This window comes from Arctopsyche grandis, chromosome 6 (genome assembly GCF_051622035.1).
Source record: "Arctopsyche grandis isolate Sample6627 chromosome 6, ASM5162203v2, whole genome shotgun sequence".
Classification (NCBI taxonomy): domain Eukaryota; kingdom Metazoa; phylum Arthropoda; class Insecta; order Trichoptera; family Hydropsychidae; genus Arctopsyche; species Arctopsyche grandis.
Window position 1 is genome coordinate 5,228,170 of NC_135360.1, and position 20,374 is coordinate 5,248,543.

The 20,374-nt window shown below is 34.4% G+C and overlaps 1 protein-coding gene across 3 annotated transcripts in view; it reads left to right on the forward strand.

Annotated features, from left to right (window-relative positions):
* LOC143912714 (C-Maf-inducing protein-like) overlaps positions 1 to 20,374 on the forward strand; it is a 71,403-nt gene that overhangs the window by 24,061 nt on the left and 26,968 nt on the right. For all 3 annotated transcript variants that reach the window (XR_013260650.1, XM_077432025.1, XM_077432026.1), the window contains exon 3: positions 9,322 to 9,519. Coding sequence is in view for 2 of the 3 variants with exons in the window: in XM_077432025.1 (XP_077288151.1) it covers positions 9,322 to 9,519 (198 nt within the window). In the remaining variant the exon portion in view is untranslated. The remainder of the gene's footprint in view (positions 1 to 9,321; positions 9,520 to 20,374) is intronic.

The window sequence follows — 20,374 nt, forward strand, 5'->3', positions numbered from 1 at the left end:
TAAATAATATATTATACATGATGCAACGCGATGGAGTACAACTATGTACGTGCATACTGGGGACTAGTTCGATGCCAAAGCTGGTCACTTTTGTCGCGTCTCATCGTGTCGCGTCGCTTCGCTCTGCACGCTACTACCTCAGCGTTGAGAACTTCTGGTGGATAGGAACGAGATAGACCATCGTGTGCGTCAAATGTTAACTTATCACAGTGCCAGTGACGCAGACATGAATAACTATGTTTCACCATCATCATCATCATCATCGCGATCGGCTTTCAACCGTGCGTCAGTACTTACAGACATACATATTGTACGTATGTATTTAAATTTTTCATAATTTCGACCTATTTTTCGCCATCAAACGATGTAGGCGTCGTTGTTTATTTTTTTCTTGTGCGGAATTGAGTTGTACAAATAAATCAATGGATTTGCGTGTCAGTGATAAAATTTCGTACGAATTTTAATAAACACATAAAACTGAATATTTGGTTCAATTCCACAACTTTCTACTTAATTTGGCACACTATCTCTAGTACCCTGACTTAGACCGTAGACGAACTTTGGAAGGGCTTGAAGCCCGGAATTGAAGGGCTCTGATAGAAATGCGTTCGGGTGACGCCGGGCATATGTATACGGCCGAGCATACGGGCGTCGTAGGGAAAAAAACCCAACTTCCCCTGTAGTTAAACCCCTCAGTTAGTGAAGACAAGATCTCCGACCAAAATAACACGTCTGGGCCCATCTAGTGTATTATAAATCAATGGTGCACGGTAAACGGTACATACTCACTTAATTTGCGCGAGCAGGGTACAACAGGAACAAGAGGAACAGGCTTTTCCTCCCGTATTCTGCGCGCGCACATTAATACGGGAGGAAAAGCCTGTTCCTCTTGTTCCTGTTGTATCCTGCTCGCGCTAATTAAATGAGTATGTACCGTTTACCATGCACCCTTTTTTTTGATCTTTCGATTTAAGATCCTTCGATTTTCGACCTTTGCTGTCCAATTCCCACAACTTTCGAATTCATAGTAAATTATCTCATGGTACCACAAATTAGAACGTAGATAGGTTTTAGAAGGACTCGGAGCCTAAAATTGAAGGACTCTTATGCAAAAATGTTCAGGTAACGCCCGGCATGTATGTTTGTATATCCGCTATCGTATTCCACAGATTTCCTCTTAACTTGGCACACTATCTCAAATCGGTCTCCGTGACGAGCTAGAATGTTAAATTACAGAAAACACAAATATCGGAAGGCAAAGATCGAAAATCGAAAGATCTTAAGTCGAAAGATCAAAAAAAGGGTGCATGGTAAACGGTACGTACTCACTTAATTTGCGCGAACAGGATACAACAGGAACAAGAGAAACAGGCTTTTCTTCCCGTATTAATGTGCGCGCGCAGAATACGGGAGGAAAAGCCTGTTCCTCTTGTTCCTGTTGTACCCTGCTCGCGCAAATTAAGTGAGTATGTACCGTTTACCATGCACCCTTTTTTATCTTTCGACTTAAGACCTTTCGATCTTTGCCTTCCGATATTTGTGTTTTCTGTAATTTAACATTCTGGCTCGTCACGTAGACCCATCTCAAATACCCTAACATAGACCGTAGATGGCTTTTAAAATGACTCGGAGCCCGAAATCAAAGGACTCTCATTCAATTGCGTTCAGAGGACGCCAGGCTTGTGTGTTTGTTCGCTGTGAAATTTCACAGTTTTCAACTTAATTTGGAACACTATCTTATGGTACCCTGGCAACCTGGAGCATATGTAGATAAGTTTTGAAGGGCTCGGAGCCCGGGATCGAAGGACTCACATGCAAAAGCTTTTGGGCTTTCGCTTTGTGTTTTTTCATTATTATTTTAGTATATGGAAAACTTGTGCTTTAAACAGCTTATGCTTTTTTCTCAAATTTCATTCGCCCGAGTAACGCCTCGTATTTTATATATTACATTACATTATGAATACATATATATTCTACATATATAGTATTTTGTTTGTTTTAAATACATATGTATTAATAAATGAGAGTGTTTTCCGTGTAGATATTTTTAATTTATCAATTTTATATTTAAAATATTCGTGGTGTGAGGATGTTATGAATATTTAATCTCCCTACGCGTTTTGATGATTATTTTTATGTGTGTTTTAATTGTGACGATAATTTTTTCTGATGGAACTAACTATAAAAACACCAAAAAAATCTGCATAGTAACAATATATTATTGTTATTATTAAGTACGGGTGGTTTTACCCGGCTTCGCTCGGTATTTGTAATATAAACCGCTTAAACATGACTAATCTAATAGTAAACATTTTATTAAATTTATTTGAATAGTTTTATTTTATATAAATTTATTTGAACAGTTTCAATTTATTTGAATACTCATTTGTTTTTTTTTTATTAAATTGACTGTCACGAACAAACAAACATATATAATGTTTCTTTCGAAATTATATGTATACCAGAATCCAGCGCCCGCGCCCCCTTAGCCTTCGCCCTCAGCGGCTGCGCCCCCGGAGGCTTTGCCCCCGGTGATTGCGCCTCCCCGGGCTTCGCCGAATCGAAAAAAATCAAATCGGCGCTTGTGAATCGAAAAAAAAAAAATCGAACGTGTCGTCTACGACCTAACAAACGAAGGTTACATACATACATATTATATAATATATAGATTAGATTGTTTCTAAGTTGGTTCCATTAGGCAGGACTACAAACGTTTTAAGAGATATTTTGTCACCTCTATGCCGTTTGACTCGCGATCATATCATTTATATTATTGAAACTGTAAAACTTCATAAGCCTTTAAAGCGCGTGAACTACTTTTGATTTTTTATCCAAAATAATACATACATACATATGTACATTATCGGAGGGGTTTTTTGGAATGAGGGAATGTTTGACTTTGCCGTTTTTTTCAATTAGGAATATACACGTCGTGCATTCATAAACATAATCAGCAACGTGGACTAGTAGTTTCGAACACAGCGGTCACGGGTTCGAATCCCAATAGTTGCTGCTAGCCAGACCTTGGTTTGTGACTTCAGGTCGATCGTTTCCTATTAGAGTTTGCCAATTTATCTGATTTTAATTGAAACGGTTCTAACAAATTGGCAAACTTTACCCATTTCTGGCAATTTTTGAGTTTTCAGCATCTCGCTGATTCTTATAAAAAATGCTGCAAATTTGTCCATAAATGTTTCGCACATTTCAAGTTTTTTAACACCTCGAAGTTTGATCATTTATATAAAATAAACGCAAATGTAAGATCATCAGAAATTTGTCAAAAATGTATCAATAGATATTTGTTAAAAATTTATCATATGATACTTTGTTAAAATTAATTTAAAAATTGTATATCGATGGTTTTAATTGGCCCGGAAGGCGCATTAGGTTTACCTGTTAGGCCTTCCTGGTATATATTTATGTTACAGTGAAAGCATATTTCAAGTGAAAATATATTTTCACCAATTCAAGCAGTGAAAATGAATTTACAACTCTATAAATTTAACCCTAACAACCCAATCTTAAATGAATAGAGCCAACCCTTACTTAACCTAACCTATCCTGACCCTTAAATAATACCAACCCTAACAATCTAATCTTAAATGAATAAAACCAACCCTGAAAATGTAACTGGTTATGACTTCACTGAAACGTCAGTGAAAGTATATTTTCACTTGAAATAAACATATATGTATGTAAAAATAAAAAAAAATCAACTCAATTCATCTCCAAAATCATCGTAAAAAAAGTTTAAGTTTAGCCTTCAATTACCTTCACGCTCTAAAGCCGCGATACATTATGATATTAAGCCATGATGATGCATTGGGGAAGCCTCCACATCACTGTAGCAAACATTTCAATAATAACTACGTATCTACAGTGGAATTTGCAATCCTTGCAAACAATGAATCATAAAGTCACTGACGTTGGGAGACTGCTTATCTCGATTAGATTATAAAAATCGACATTTCCGACTAATCTTTAGTCACTAAAGGGTTATAAAAGTCGCCTCCTATCCTCGGGATTCCTCGGAATTCGACTCAATTACGTTGTGCAAACTTTGCCAAATTATGCTCGAGTGAATTGACGTACATATGTACATATGTATGTAACAATTCATCAATATTATCGGCTTGCGCTCGCATATGAGGCACGTAACTGTCGTAGCATTAATTTATAGGCATATTGTTTTATGTTTGTATTATTATATAATATATGAAGCGAGTTCGAGATGGTCTATTTTTGAACTTTCGGTTTCAAACTATTAATAAATCGTGTTTTGTATTATGTATTGCCATTTTGAACTAGATACACGCCATTAAGAGAGATAAGCAAAAAATCGCGCGCGTACAGTGTCGGTCATACGAAGTGCATCGTCTTGCGAGTTTCTGGAGCAAAACTTCTTTACTAACGGTATAGTGAGGTGCTTTCATATATGTACACATGTATTTATCTATATACCAGGGTTGTGAAGTCGGAGTCGTAATAAATTAACCGACTCCGATTCCTTTTTATTTTATTTTATTTATTTCATAGTACATATGTACACTCACCTTTACAGATCGCTGCAAAGCGACGAATGTACTTATACAGATACAATACAATCCATATACATAAGCGTTTTATGCAATGCGAATTCAAACAAACATCCACAGTGACGTCTATGGATAAATTTTTGTAGCATTTTATAATCAAATTGGCGAACTTCAAGACGCTGAATAGCTGGAGATTAGCAAGAGAGATAGGAAAGAGGATGCCAATTTTACAGGAACCGTTTCAATGATCGAACTCTGTTAAGAAACGATCGATCTGGAGTTATAAATCAAGGTCTGACTCTAGTGGGACTCGAGCCCATGACCACTCTGCTCGAAAGCATAATATTCTAACCACTAATCCACGCCGCTATATTAATACTAAAAGTGTAACGTGGGAACATGAGAGATAGTATCCATTGTCTGTGGATTTGTGGGTGAACAATAGAAACCCTGGATTTGTCTAACGGGTCTCATTAAGTGTCCGAACAAAGGATACGCCGGAGTTCTCACAGACCTGGGCGAGTTCGTGAGCAAACAATAAATTCACCAGGGTAGACCTTTACATGCCTAAAATTTAGACACGCCAACGGATCGGGGATTCTGTGCTGTTCAACTTGTCCTTTATAAGGAGGTACACACGATAGATCGAAGATGGAGTGAGCGGTGCTTCCGTGTGGACCTCCCGAATCATTGAACAAATGCTGTGAAGCGACTTTGGCCTTCAACTTTGATCCTAAACCCACCCCTACGCTAATAAATAATATTCGTTAAATTGCACGTATTCTAATGTGTTGTGGCCAAAACGGATGCTTTCTCCGTTTCATACTTTTTTTATTCTCATTTCTTTATGAAATTTATTTGTTTGTGTATGAAATTTGAAATATGAAACACCTACACTATGTATGTACCTACTTTTTATTTATACGTATTTAATAACCAATAACACTGTTCGACACGAAAAATGCTTCAGAGACGAGATATGACTTTTCTTATAGATCTATGCCAAGTAAACACGAATCTGGTAATAAAAAATGTTGATTGGCTCGAGATCCGGAGATACATATGTATATGTGCTTTTTACATCGCGGCATTTTTCTATATCTTGGTGTTGTTCGGTCGATGTCTCAAAATCTGTCAATTTCCTGTTCAAAATGAATATTGGAATCTATAGTCGAGTATTTTATCTTTCATTTGCAGTACTTTTCAGCTTTCAAACCTCTCGAAGTAGTCATCCAGTTCAAATCAAAAGTCAAAAGTACGTATTTTCACTCGGGATTTTTCCCACTATTAATACTATTTTATATTGAGTATTTTCTATTTAAATATGTTTATTGGGATAGTGTTCTGGCCACACTATTTTTTGTTTTCGTTTAAAAGGGTTAATTGGAAGTGTGCTGAATTTTAAATCGGTAAAATTGTCAACTAAAAACTCGTACTATTATTTACTCGTATTAACACGAATCTGAATTGAATTAATATATTAAATTGTCTTTATATGAGTATTAAATAAAATTCCACTAAGAAAAATCATATTTCGACTATTCTGGTGGATTAATAACAAAAATTATATTGATAACTGACTTACCTCGATAAAATAAACGAATTTTTGAAAGGACTATCCCATGCACGCGTGCAATGAACGTCACATTTTTTCGATATGTTTAAAACTATCTAAAAAAAAAACACGTGCCACATTCACCGCTGTCTGATTTCGCCCTAAGCCTGGCCATAATTGTCGATTTGGGGCAATCTGTCATTGCACTACGGTGGAAATGAAATGAGACGAAAAGAACTGTCGTTTAAAAGACCGATGCTGTATTCGAGATATGCGTGCTCGACTTTACCCATGACGTCCACAGCAAGTACACGGTCATGACCCAGTCGCGGTGATATTCTTGATTTTTTCCTCGTTTAAGCACTTCTCGTGTTAATGACGTGTTCTGATGTGTCTGTTGAAATATTATCATCAATCGCAGACAACGAAACGAAGAAATCCAATAACAAACAATATTATGCAAATTGTGCTAATCTCGTTATAGAAGTGTATAGGAATTGTGCTAAAAACTCTCTTACTCTCTCTCCCTCTCTCCCATATACATATGTATGCCAATGAAGCTGATTTCTGCTTTTATCTACTTGTTTGGAATGCGTGTACTTGTAATAGATGTAACTAATTGTATTAGACATGTTTCGGTAAATTTGGTGTAAATTTTAGCGGCCACACTTGTTTGCTTCGTATTCTATTTTGGCGATTGTTTTCGTCTCCTTGAGAATTAGCGCGCCGCTTTCGAAATTATTGCAATTAAATGATTTGGACAAGTTTTGAGCCAAAATCTTACTTGGATGAATCGAGTAAATAAATAAATAAATAAATAAATAAAATCTGAATAAATCATACGAGAGATTGAATGTCTGTTTTTCTGTCTATCTGTCTCGTATAGGCTCCTAAACCATTCAATCGATTACGATGGAGCTTTCAGGATTTGTTGTATACGTTGTCCGGGAAGCTTACTGTGAAAAAAAAACGGGAAAAACCTCTTAATAATAATATTCGTAATTACGATTTTACCGACGCGAAAGTTTGAAGCGTTTGAATATTTCATTGTGTAGTCAAGGAAATGTGTTCGTTGGTAACCACGTTACCAGTTGGTTTATGACGACATGGCTTTGAAGAGACGTTAGTTGAGCTCCAACCATCACATGGAATGGGAATTGCATGCGTTATTGTGGCGGGTTCAGCTAGTAGTATTATAAAACCGAAAAATCCTTTAAGGCACACTGTTTTCCAGCTGGAAAGGACGTTACTTCAGGTCATTGTTAATTCGTATTATCTTATTATTTCGACAAGTTTCTCCTACATTTCTTCACATATGAGAATTACCGGTATCGATCAATGTCAAACTTATGTCAAAACAAGGATAAAATATCAGCGAAACCACTCCGGGGGGGGGGGGGGGGTGATTTTTGGCCTGGGTGTCATAGCATAGATCAGACGTGCTAGCGTTTTTTTTACATTTGCAAAACTATCTAAAAAAAAACACTGCCTGCAAAACTGCAAACGGTAGATAAAACCGCACAGAAAAAAATGCTATTTGGTGTTTTCGTTTTCGCATTTTTAGTGTGAGGCATTTATATTATTGATCTTTTCAATCATTTTTTTTAAGTTTTGCATATTTATCTACGAATAAAATGTACGGTGTATCTGAAAAGTAAAGTCGTATAGTTCGGCGTAGTCTAGTTAAGATGATTAAATAAAACCGCACAAAAAAAAGTAAAAAAGCTTACCTCAAAAACAACGTATATAGAGAAAACTAACCTGATAATTATAACCAGATAAAACCTAACAGAAAAGTACAAACAGGAAAAAAGCGCACACTGGAGAAGATATTATTTTCGAATGTGTTAATTTTTCAATGTTCTATTTCATATCTTTCTATATTTCTATATTATAAAACCGCACAAAAAATATATATATTTTTATATTATAAAACCCCACCAAAAATAACAATTTATAAGAAGAGTAACTATATACATAAATAACATTTTATATTTATTTATTTATTTAGGTAAAAACAGTCATATACAATTATTTAATAAAACACATATAAACAAACAGATATAAATTACCATAAATTTTAACAATCTTATGAATGGCAGTCGAAATTAAACAATACACTTAATAACTATGAAATAATAGCAATATACTCAATAACTAAGAAATAATAACAATATACTTAATAACTATGAAATAATACAATATATGTACTTAATGACTATGAAATAATAACAATATACTTGAAACTATGAAACTAATGCAACATACATAATATACATACATACATACATATAAAATATATAAAAACACATTTAATTTTATTTAAGAAACATTCACATGCTACCCAAAAAATACCAAAAATAGTGGATGTTCTTGTCAAAATAGAACAATCGGACAGTTTATTTCTTATGGAATATGATTATATGTAAGCGCTGCAGGGGAATTTTTTTCCCGAAATCTACTAATATTAGTGTAAATTACATATGAAAAAGTTTTTTAATGTTAATTTAAATTTTAATGATTTCTTAATGGAAGCTGTTATGCGTTTTTATCAAAAATTACGGAAATTTTATAATTGGAAGAATGGGTTTCCGGGAACTTCAGATTTTCAACAAAGGGTTTCTGGAAACCTTTCTTGAAAACCTGCTTGGTGACAACACTGTTTGCAACGACCAGAAGTTCATACGAATGCAGGAGTTCTCGCCGTGAATACTAACACATACATATATACACATGCTTATTTGTACGTGGACGGCCGGACGAATCACGACAGTTCATAAAATTTCAGAAAATCGCACCGTTATTAGTAACAAACATACATAGACATGCTCATTTGTCCGTGGACGGCCAGGTGAGCGTGCGCGGATGGAATGAGGAGGCATTACATGAGGTTAGGATGTGAATAGCATGCTGAAACTGCTAGCGACAATAGCCTCGGGCGCAACACTTGTTTTTTTACACACATGCTATAAAATGATTATATTCCTACTGCACTGAAATCCGATTCCGGGATGAATCGCGGCAAAAAATATGACACTTCTGTTATCACGAATTATTTACATACAGAGTACATATGAACACGTCATGGCTGAATGCTATATCAATATCTGGTTAGTCTCTTATCGCTCTCATTTCGAAAGTGCACGTGCATCATCATGGTTCGTTTGGTATTTCAACACAAATAAAGGTTTGAACTTGCGTTTTCTTATGGTTCGTCTTCCTTTCTTTCAGGTTCCTGATGGGTCGCCGACCCAGGGTCGATCTCCGGCTCCTGGTCCTCGTTTCAAACTCCTGGTGGAAGGAGATATCCACGTGTGTCGACTGAATCACACGCGCACAGTCATCAGCAAAATGCTCAGCTCCAAGTTCCTGAGGAGATGGGAGAACCACCACCTGTACCTGAACGACCACTGCATATCTTCAAAAACGGTGAGTCTTGATTCTAATGATTCTTCTGGGATGTCTGTATCTGGAAAGCTGCGTTCGAATTACAAAGCTGTCTCAGTGCGCGCTTTGTGTTCTACTTTAAACTAGCCAGTAGTTCTAAACATATTATATATATGTATATATATATATGTGTGTGTGTGTGTGTGTATGTATGTATGTATGTATGTATATTCATACTTCCTAACCCCATCGCTGCAGAAGAAAAGCGTTCTGATATGTGTCAGTCAACTTGCGCCGAATACGTCAAAGATTTTTTATAAATAGCGTTTCATAGTCGTATTAGTTTGAAAAATCATATTAAATTCAAACACGTCGATATAAATATATTGTAGCTGTGTGCCAATATCGGCACACGCGTGCCTATACTATATATGTATACTAATCGAATTGCTCGGCGTCGCTCGGTTGTACAATGAATTAATATACCAAATTTGACGTTTCAAAATTGAAAAATGTAGATTTGCATAGCGGAAAACCGCACTTGCCCGATATCGTTCAGGCGTTTCTGTATAGGAGTCCTCCGATCCCAAACTCCGAGAACTTTTAAAAGTCATCTCGTATTCCGAATTCCTAATTCTGGTTGTCCTAAGTTTGTATATTTGTATAGGCGACAAATTAAATGGGCATACTTTAATCAATTGAAGTATATAAATCAGTTTTCGGCCTGCATTTTACTAACAAAATTGTCAGTATTATATTATTAAATATCAGTTATAAATAATAAATGAACAGTATAAAATTCTCACGTACATTCGCTAGAAAAAATAACAATGCCTGTTGGATGGAATTGTCTATCAAGATCGTACTAACTTTGTGTTGATACCAACCAAAAAGATATACTGGCCATTCGTCAAAATAAAACTTACCATTCAACATTAATACTGACCATTTATGTTTAAATACTGGCCATTCTATATAAATTATGACCTGTTATTATTTATTCTGACCACTTGTATACTGGGCGTTTACTATAAATACTGGCCACTTAATATAAATACTGACCTTTCATATTTAAAAACTTATCAGTAAAATACAAGCCGTATGTATCACAGCGGCTTACACACACATACCAGGAAGGCCTTACAGGTAACCCCAATGCAAATATTGCAGCATTTTTTAATTCATTATACATATATAAAACACTGAAAAACTCGCAAATCAATGAGACATCTATCAAATTGTACACAAACTTATTTATTGCACATCAATCAAACACAAATTATTGGTGACATATTGCATGTATATAGGAAGGATTTTAGCCATTTTTTTCTGGGAACCGTTTCGACAATGAAATCAGAGAAAATTGGCAAACTCTGATAGGATACGATCAACCTGTCACAAATCCAGGTCTGACCAGCAGCATACTCATGAACTTGATAAAAAAAAATGCACCATTTAAAAAAACTGTATTGTCATTAAATGAAAAAAATAAATTATTGTGGATACTTTTCCTAGAAACGTCAACCCAGATTGAACCATAAATAATTAAAAATAAATCAAGGTGATTTCCGCAATTACCAGTAAATTTTTCAATTACCGATGCTGAAATTTTGTCAATTTGCTGGTACACCGGTATACCGGTATTGCAATCTGTAATGCTATCTCTTTCCAATTTCAGTCTTCGTCCGTTGGTCATTCCACTATTCATCATATTCATGATCAGTGGGTCTGAAATAAAGATTTTTAGACTTAAGTCGAAAAATATATACATATACATATTATTAGCCAGCGGTGTGGACTAATGGTTAGCATATTATGCTTTCGAGCAGAGTGGTCACGGGTTCTAGTCCCACTACGAGTCCCTCTGCTGGCCAGACCTTGATTTGTGACTCCAGGTCGATCGTTTCTCATCAGAATTTGCCGATCATTGAAACGGTGCCTGTAAAATTGGCATCTCCTTTCCCATATCTCTTGCTAATCTCAAGTTATTCAGCGTCTTGCGGTTCGCCAATTTGATTATAAAATGATGCAAAAATGTCTCCATAGATGTCACTGTGGATGTTTGTTTGAATTCGCATTGCATAAGATGCTTATGTATATGGATTGTATTGTATCTTTATAAGCACGTACATTCGTCGCTTTGCATCGATTTTTAAAGGCGAGTGTATATGTATGAAATAAATAAAATAAAATAAAAAGAAAATAGTACAAAGGAATCGGAGTCGGTTGATTTATTACGACTACGAGTCCCGCTGCTGGCCGGTCATAGTTTGTGACTCCAGGTCGATCGTTTCTTATCAGAATTTGCCAATTTTTCTGATTTTTTTCGAAACCGTTCTTGTAAAATTGGCATCTCCTTTCCAATGTCTCTCGTTAATCTCAAGCTATTCAGCGTCTTGAGGTTCGCCAGGGAGAGTGTTCATGTTCTATGAAATAAAATAAAATATACATATATAAAAACAGAGATAAAGTAAAAATATCACTGTTATTATGATATTATGTAGTGTGAATTTGGAAATGGTTAAAAAAAGTCTTGGTTTTTCAAAGGAGGTTAGAGATTAACCTTGATCTAGATTAGTTTTCCCCTAACACACTTTTGATAATGTGACCAAAATTTACGTAGGCAATATATGTACATATACCGATTCATTGGAATCATTGTTTTATTGCTTACGCTGTTTGTTGCTTCAAGTTGCTTCAAGGCCGAGCAATCAAAAATTAAACGTTTAGCTATTGCATGAAATTAATTCGGAAATATCACTTCTTAATCACAGCACTCGTGGTGCTAACAGCTCTTATGTAATTGGCAAAATTTTACAAGTTATTTAAATTTATTAATGTATTTAATATATTAATATGTAAAATATATTAATTTTATATCACCGAAAATTGGCACCAAATTGATGATCTCGCAATATATAAAAGTACCTCACTTCAGCTAAATTGACAGTAGGCAAACTCTGGATCTCGACTCCTATTGGTCAGAGCATCTAAAGGACAATTTCTAAATTCCTTGACCGGTTTTGCAATTTTTATCATAATTTTTTTTTTTGTATATCATACTATTTTTTTATTTCTATAATTGCCACTGCGGTATAATTTGTAAATGTATAATGATTAAATATAAACCTGAATTTCTATAATTAATAAATGGATGAAATGTGAAAAAATACGTAAATATGTACAGTTACAGCTAAAAATGAATTAGTGTCAGATTAAAGCGATGACAGCTAGCTATCCAAACACGTCTTTCTACCGCTCCATCACAACTCGCTGGCTATAAGGATTAAAAATTAAAACAGTTACTTTGTTTACTCTCATTAACAATCGGCTCACTAAAACCGGCTTCCTGAACACTGTTGCATATATTTTAAAAGTTTTGCTAATTTTTAATCTATCGAGAGCATTTTTTTTTCATGAGGGAGTAGAGGTAACATTTAAAGGTTGACGGAACCGGTTGATAAAAGTTTTACAGCACATCGCTGTGTATATAATTTTTTTTATATACACTTGCCTTTACAGATCGCTCCAAAGCGATGAGATACAATACAATCAATACAAGCATTTATACAATTCGAATTCTTACAAACGTAATCAAAAGTGACATCTGTGGAGAAGTTTATGCAGCATTTTACTATATTAACCTTTGAAGGACGGAGCGTCGAGATCGATCGAGTATCCCAAACCGGGGTCGAGTAAGACCCCAGTATTTTTTAATCAAAATACAGCTTTTCTCAATACAAATTGGTTCAATATATATCTTATTATTCATTTTATACATCAACATAAAAATGTTTTAGTCCTATAGCATGTTTTTGACCATTTTAGTATTAAAATAAAAACGACAAGCATCAACATGCAAACGCACATAGGTAAGGCCAATAGGCGACTGCATGACTCAATAGCCACGCGCCAAAAGCAAGGAAAATAATAGCTGTCTCTTTCTCTCGCATTGATTCATCGAATAACAAGAATATGCAAGCGAACAGTCATAAACATAACTTATCGCTACCGTCTTTAAATCATACTTTGGAACGTAGAAATGTATAAATGTATTTTTTTACGATGTACCCCTTTTCTAAATCATACAAAATCTATTAAAATAAATTTCTTGTATTTCATTCTAGGAATACAAGAAGTATAGGTTGTATAGCCTTGAAAACCACATAGTTATTATGAAAAACGTAAAAATTGGGGCACTTGCATACCCCACTTCGGTGAGGGAGGTTTAAAATCGGTGAACATCAAAACGCTGAATAACTTGAGATTTGCAAAAGAGATTGGAAAGGAGTTGCCAAATTTACAGAAACCGTTTCAATGAAAATCAGAAAAATTGGCAAACTCTGATAGGAAACGATCGACCTGAAGTCACAAACTAAGGTCTGGCCAGCAGCTACTAGTGGGAATCGAACCGTGACCACCCTACTCGAAAGCATAATATGCTAACTACTAGTCCACGCTGCTGGTTATGTACATACATATATATTATGGTTTATGTATAGCGTCGCCGATTGCGGTCGTGGAATTTGAAAACAGATCTTAATCTGACCAATAGGTATCGCGTATTATTCGTACTTCTGCCAAGTCAACAAAAGTCATGTACATACATACATACAGGAATCGTCACATTCCTCGCAAACAATTGCCATGACGTCAGATTTAATTTACAAACTCTCATTGTTACATTTAACACCTTCCCATCTTATTCGCGTGAGTCGAGACACCAATTTGTGTATAAATGGATTTAATGCCTGACGCCAACACAAAAATATTTTTATTACTATTATTACCGTTATGATCGAGCGCGCATTTCGTCAATAATACATAAATATATTCATATACCTATATAACTATCATACATACATAATTCTCAGACACTTCACATGCTCCGTTCTATTTTTATTTTTATGTATTACAATTACGCGTCTGTCATTGTACATAGACCAACATTTGTTTTGGTGTTCACTCGCTCTGCTTTATGTGCGTATTTGTGCGGTTTTAATGGTGCATAGTGTACGGTTTTATCGCTCGACGTGATCGAAGGTCACTTAGAATCAATAAAAAATATACGTACGTTTGTGTTTTCGCGTTCGAATTTCCCGAAAGTGTGCGAATTGATTATGATAATAAAAATAATGGGCGAAATAGTAGATATTTGAGAGTCGTGCGTGGACGCTAAATAGACGACGCGAATAAACGGATCCGGTTATTGGCGATAAAGTGCGCGTCATCTTTAGGTTTATTGGTCCGAACGTGCAGTGTTTTCGTTTAGAGCCTCATCCCACCCCTAAAGTGCATTAAAATTGGCACTTTGATTCTAAACGGATTTTCATATACATGTGTAGGAATCAACTCGTAAAAGGAACACGTGGTACATGATAATGACACTGGTTTAGTAATCTCTCGTTTAATAAACAATGGCTTATAAAATCTATGAAATGGCTCGTAAAATATCGCAGCATAAATCTAATATACATAATTTCGACAGAGACTTTGTGTGTACATATGTAAGTATATAAGTATCTTTGTATGGGAACTTCGTAAACAAAACAACGTTTCTATGACGACGATTCAAATATGCAAAGATGCAGAGCATGGATTTACGTGTATTACTAATCTAATATACCTATAATTTCGAAAGAGTATGTAAGTTTGTATCTTTTGCTGGCAACTTCGAAAACAAAAGAAAGTTTCTATAACGATGATTTGAATAAATTTAATAAAAACACAAATGAATATTTACTATTGGATTCGCCATGTTTACGCTGTTTATATTGCAAATGCTGAGCGAAGCCGGGTAAAACAACTAGTATATAATAAAATCGAGCCAGACAGACGAGAACAGTCCAACTGTATGATACGCGTTTAAAATTTGGCCGTACTACGTATGTGCATATGGTTCGGTGATTACTGGTCACAAAGTCACTAAAATCTCTATAACGGAACATCTGGCAGCCGAAAAGTCCATCATACAAACGAGAACTTGAGTGCCAAATATTGCGTATTCTCGATTTTAATGGCAAAAATTGTCTTTGTGACCACCGCAATGTGACTAATAATCCAATTACCTGTATATATATCAGAATTATAATATAAACATCTTAACATTCATTATATGTATTACATACGAGTGAAGTAATAATATACATATATGAGAGATAATGAGAGCCTATAATGCAAATTTTACAAGATATAGTGTGAAAAATTATAGGCGTTTAAAAAAGGCGTTGAAAGTTATAGGCGTTTAAACAATTATAATCTGACAAGACGAGTGGGTGGTGAAAAGTCAAACATACAAGCTTACTGACCACTTAACGTCAAGATGTACTAAATTTTTGCATTTTTAAACGTGTCCATTGCGATTATTTTTCATCATCTAACTATCAGAATCGATTTAAATTTCCATCGTTGACCAAACCGCGCAAAATGGCTCAGTTTCAAAACGATCGGAAGGCTGTAGGAATAGATATTGAATCGTTAGCGAAGTGAAATATTTAGGTAGAAGAGGCTTGTAAATAATAAAAAAAATCTTGTGTATTACTCAATGCGCCGCACAGTGTAGCCGTTTAAAGATCTGCTTAGACATTCACGATTTTAACAATTTCCGAAAAACTAATAAATTATCATCGTTTTTAATTGTCATATCTATACTTTGATGTACTGTTAATAAAATTTTATTTACTCGTCACTTACTTAATTTTATTTACAATAAAATTAAGTATATAAATATTTTATTTTATTAATAATTACTTAATTTTATTTACACTTGATCAAACTTGTTGCTCGTGATATGCAACGAAATAGATTTGTACTGGGTGCGTTTGTGACTTCCAGATTGAAGGTCAGCTGGGGTCTAATCTAAAGCTTTATTGATAATTTTTTGATTGAATATTACTCAAATAGGTATGTTCTAATATATAAAATTAAAATTTTGTCCAAAATAAAATAGATTTTGTAAAAATTTTGATTAGAATATCCACCCTTCAGTTTTTTTTTATTTTTTGTAAGAATTTGAAATTTCAACAAGGTTTTTAAAATAGATGTTCGCTTGACTCCACCATGATTTTAATCAATTATTAAATTTGAACTATGCAACTATAAGAAAATGAAAAAAATTGTTGCCAGAAAATGCCACGACGTCTTTATTTTTTACGTTAAACTTGTATCTTTATTTTGTCATATGCTACACTGATAAAAAAAAAATTGACCTTTTTATTTGTATTATCATTGAAACGTAACTTTTCTGATAATTTTTTCCCCACTGATTACGAATATGATCATTAAGCATACATATTTATTTATTTCCAATTTCCAATTTCCATAGTGACATTATAGATTAGCTTCAAGTCGTCACTATGGCTACACAAAAAAGAAAAAATATACAATAAGATAAAAAAATAAAATAACCATAATTAAAAACAAATAAGGATATATATAAAAATATAACATGCAAAGATCCCAAACTACACAATCCCTCAACCAGATCAGTATATTTTAGATTAAACAAATCCAAACCAATAGAAATCCGGTTGAGAAACCATCAAACTGGTACGTGCCTCAGGTGAGGAGAATAAATAACGGTATCTAATAAATAAATAAATAAATAGCGGTATATGTATATCAATCGTATAGTTTTTATATCAAAATCAATTCTGTGCAGAAGTAAACTACCACTTCCGGTTTATGGTTTTATATTAAAATCTCACAATATCTGAAAACTTATATTAATGCATCGAAAATAAATTTTCAGCTTATTTTGTGCTACAGTTTATGAGATATAGCGATTTTAAAACAAAGTGTCTAGGCATATCTGTAAAGGCCACACTGTGCGCCGTAACGAACTTCGTTAGGAATCAACTAATAGTTTAAGTCCAATTTGTCACATGTTTTCATCTAGAATCTCGTATGTGACCAAAACTTTTACTTGTGATATAATTTTACTGCAAATTTGATATTCTACATACAGATCTCGTCTACACAGGTCATAGGTTGTTGCACCGATTCTTTCAGCACGTGCTGAAAATTCACACTTGAGTTCGTTGCACTCGGAAAGTGCATTTAACTTTTCACCGCAACGGAAAACGTCTAGGTATATGTATACATATGTATGAGTATACTATTTGCACTCAATGTAAGTTTCACACGATAGTAACATTAGTCGATATACTCGCTATACATAATGTAGATATACCATTATATCTAGAAACTCGCCGATTTACATACCTGTCAAGGATGCCATTTTCGTTCGAATAAATTGAATATTTCCTCGATTTACTAAAACTGCAAAAATGTGTACATAGCTTGCCTAATACCGTTGCGAATTTATATTTATAATAGTGTGGGATTTAATTTTCTAGCCTAGAAAAATGCATGTATGAATGATTACGTTGGCTTGCATGAGTTGAAGAATGGTCAAGTTGTCATCCTGTACGTGTGACGCGCCAACAGTTAGTCCGTTGCGGCGCTTCACCTATTAACCTTTGAAGGACAGAGCCTTTACAGATCGCTCCAAAGTGATGAGTGTACTAATACAGATACAATACAATCAATTCAAGCATTTATACAATTCGAATTGTTACAAACGTAATCAAAAGTGACATATATGGAGAAATTTATGCAGAATTCTATTATATCAACCTTTGAAGGACGGAGCGTCGAGATCGAACGAGTGTCCCGAGTGTCGAGTAAGACCCCAGTATTTTTCAATCAAAATACAGCTTTTCTCAATGCAAATGGGTTCAATATATATCTTATTAATCATTTTATACATCAACATAAAAATGTTTTAGTCCTATAGCATGTTTTTGACCATTTTAATATTAAAAAAAAACGACAAGCATCAACATGCAAACGCACATAGGTAAGTCCAATAGACGATTGCATGACTCAATAGCCACGCGCCAAAAGCGATGAAAACATTAGCTTACGAAAACATAGCTGTCTCTTTCTCTCGCATTGATTCATTGAATAACAAGAATATGCAAGCGAGCATTCATAAACATGACTTATCGCTACCGTCTTTAAATCATACTTTGGAACGTAGAAATGTATAAATGTATTTTTTTACGATGTACCCCTTTTCTAAATCATACAAAATCTATTAAAATAAATTTCTTGTATTTCATTCTAGGAATACAAGAAGTATAGGTTGTATAGCCTTGAAAACCACATAGTTATTACGAAAAACGTAAAAATTGGGGCATCTTATTAATCATTTTATACATCAACATAAAAAAGTTTTAGTCCTATAGCATGTTTTTGACTATTTTTGTATTAAAAAATAGCGACAAGCATCAACATTCAAACGCACATAGGTAAAGCCAACAGGCGACTGCATGACTCAATAGCCACGCGCCAAAAGCGACGAAAACAATAGCTGTCTCTTTCTTTCGCATTGGTTCATCGATCAACAAGAATATGCAAGCGAACAGTCAAAAACATAACTTATCGCTACCGTCTTTAAATCATATGTACTTTGGAACGTAGAAATGTATAAATGTATTTTTTACGACGTACCCCTTTTCTACTATCATACAAAATCTATTAAAATAAATTTCTTGTAGTGCATTTTAGGAATACAAAAAATATAGGGTGTATAGCTTTGAAAACCACATAGTTATTATGAAAAACGTAAAAATTGGGGCACTTGCATACACTTGCATAACGAGTCTCATTTAACTCTATCGCCTATGTCTCCTGACAACCAGATCCTACAATATGATTGATAAATTTCTTAAAATTGTAATTTTTGTTTTCACTGAAATTGAAATTTGTAATTACATATATTGTTATAAATGCGTACTCACTGCCTGACAATAACAGTTTCACTGTAACATATGCATACAATATGGTTGTTTTTTGTATGTGCATGCGCAAGTGAGAGCCGTACACTAACCGTACAAAAAGTGCGAAAGGATTTTCGCGACCGCCATTTTTGACGTGTTTCTCCGCTAATTTGTTTTATGAAATATCGATTCAATTCTATTTACACGTGTTTCGTTTCCGTTTACTTACTGTCGGTTTTTTCCTTTCAACGTAAGCGCCAAAAACATATAAAAAAAGCGCGCCAGTCTGTTTGCAATAACCATTAAAGATGTTATTTGTTCGCCATTAGTCAAAGCAAACAGTTATCGATACACTTCATCAATTAACAGTTTTCGTGTACAAATTTACCATCGCTACGACCGAAATAATACAAAAAAAAATAAAGAAAAATTATATATGTATACATCTAGACTGGATCGGACTCTCATTGGAGCACAATTACTATATTTAAACGTTTTAATAAAATATTAATGTAATAATATATTTTTATAACTAGTTATGTTAGGATTTGAGTATTTTGTCATATCAGATCAATTTATATTTTAAGGCACAACCCACATTGGATCAACAAGTTCAGTATAATGTAACTTATCGTAATATCATGCGTACCATTTAAAAGGTAATAGTAAATTAGGGCATTTATATCATTGAATTTCATTTTTTTTTATTACTATTTTTTTTTTGATGAACATATTTCCGACCATAGTGACGCTTTAGGACAACCTGTAAAGTCGCTATGCTCTAAATTTAATTTGAAATAAATACCAAAAGTATTTAATGAAAGTCATTTCAGGGAACGAACTCGGCAATTGCTTTATATTTGTACTAAACTTCTTCTTCTTAGTTCAGAATCGATTTTTTCGTCTGATGAAGTTTGGGTTCTTGTCCGATCGTTTTCAAACTTTGTCATTTTGCTCGGTTTGGTCATCAATATACGTGGAAATGACGTCCGCCATTACCATGGTGAAAAATAATCGAAATAGACACGTTTGAAAATACTGCATCTTCGTTCACGGTGACGTCTATCGTCCACACTGTCCCATTTGTCCACACTGTTCTGATCGTTTTTTCC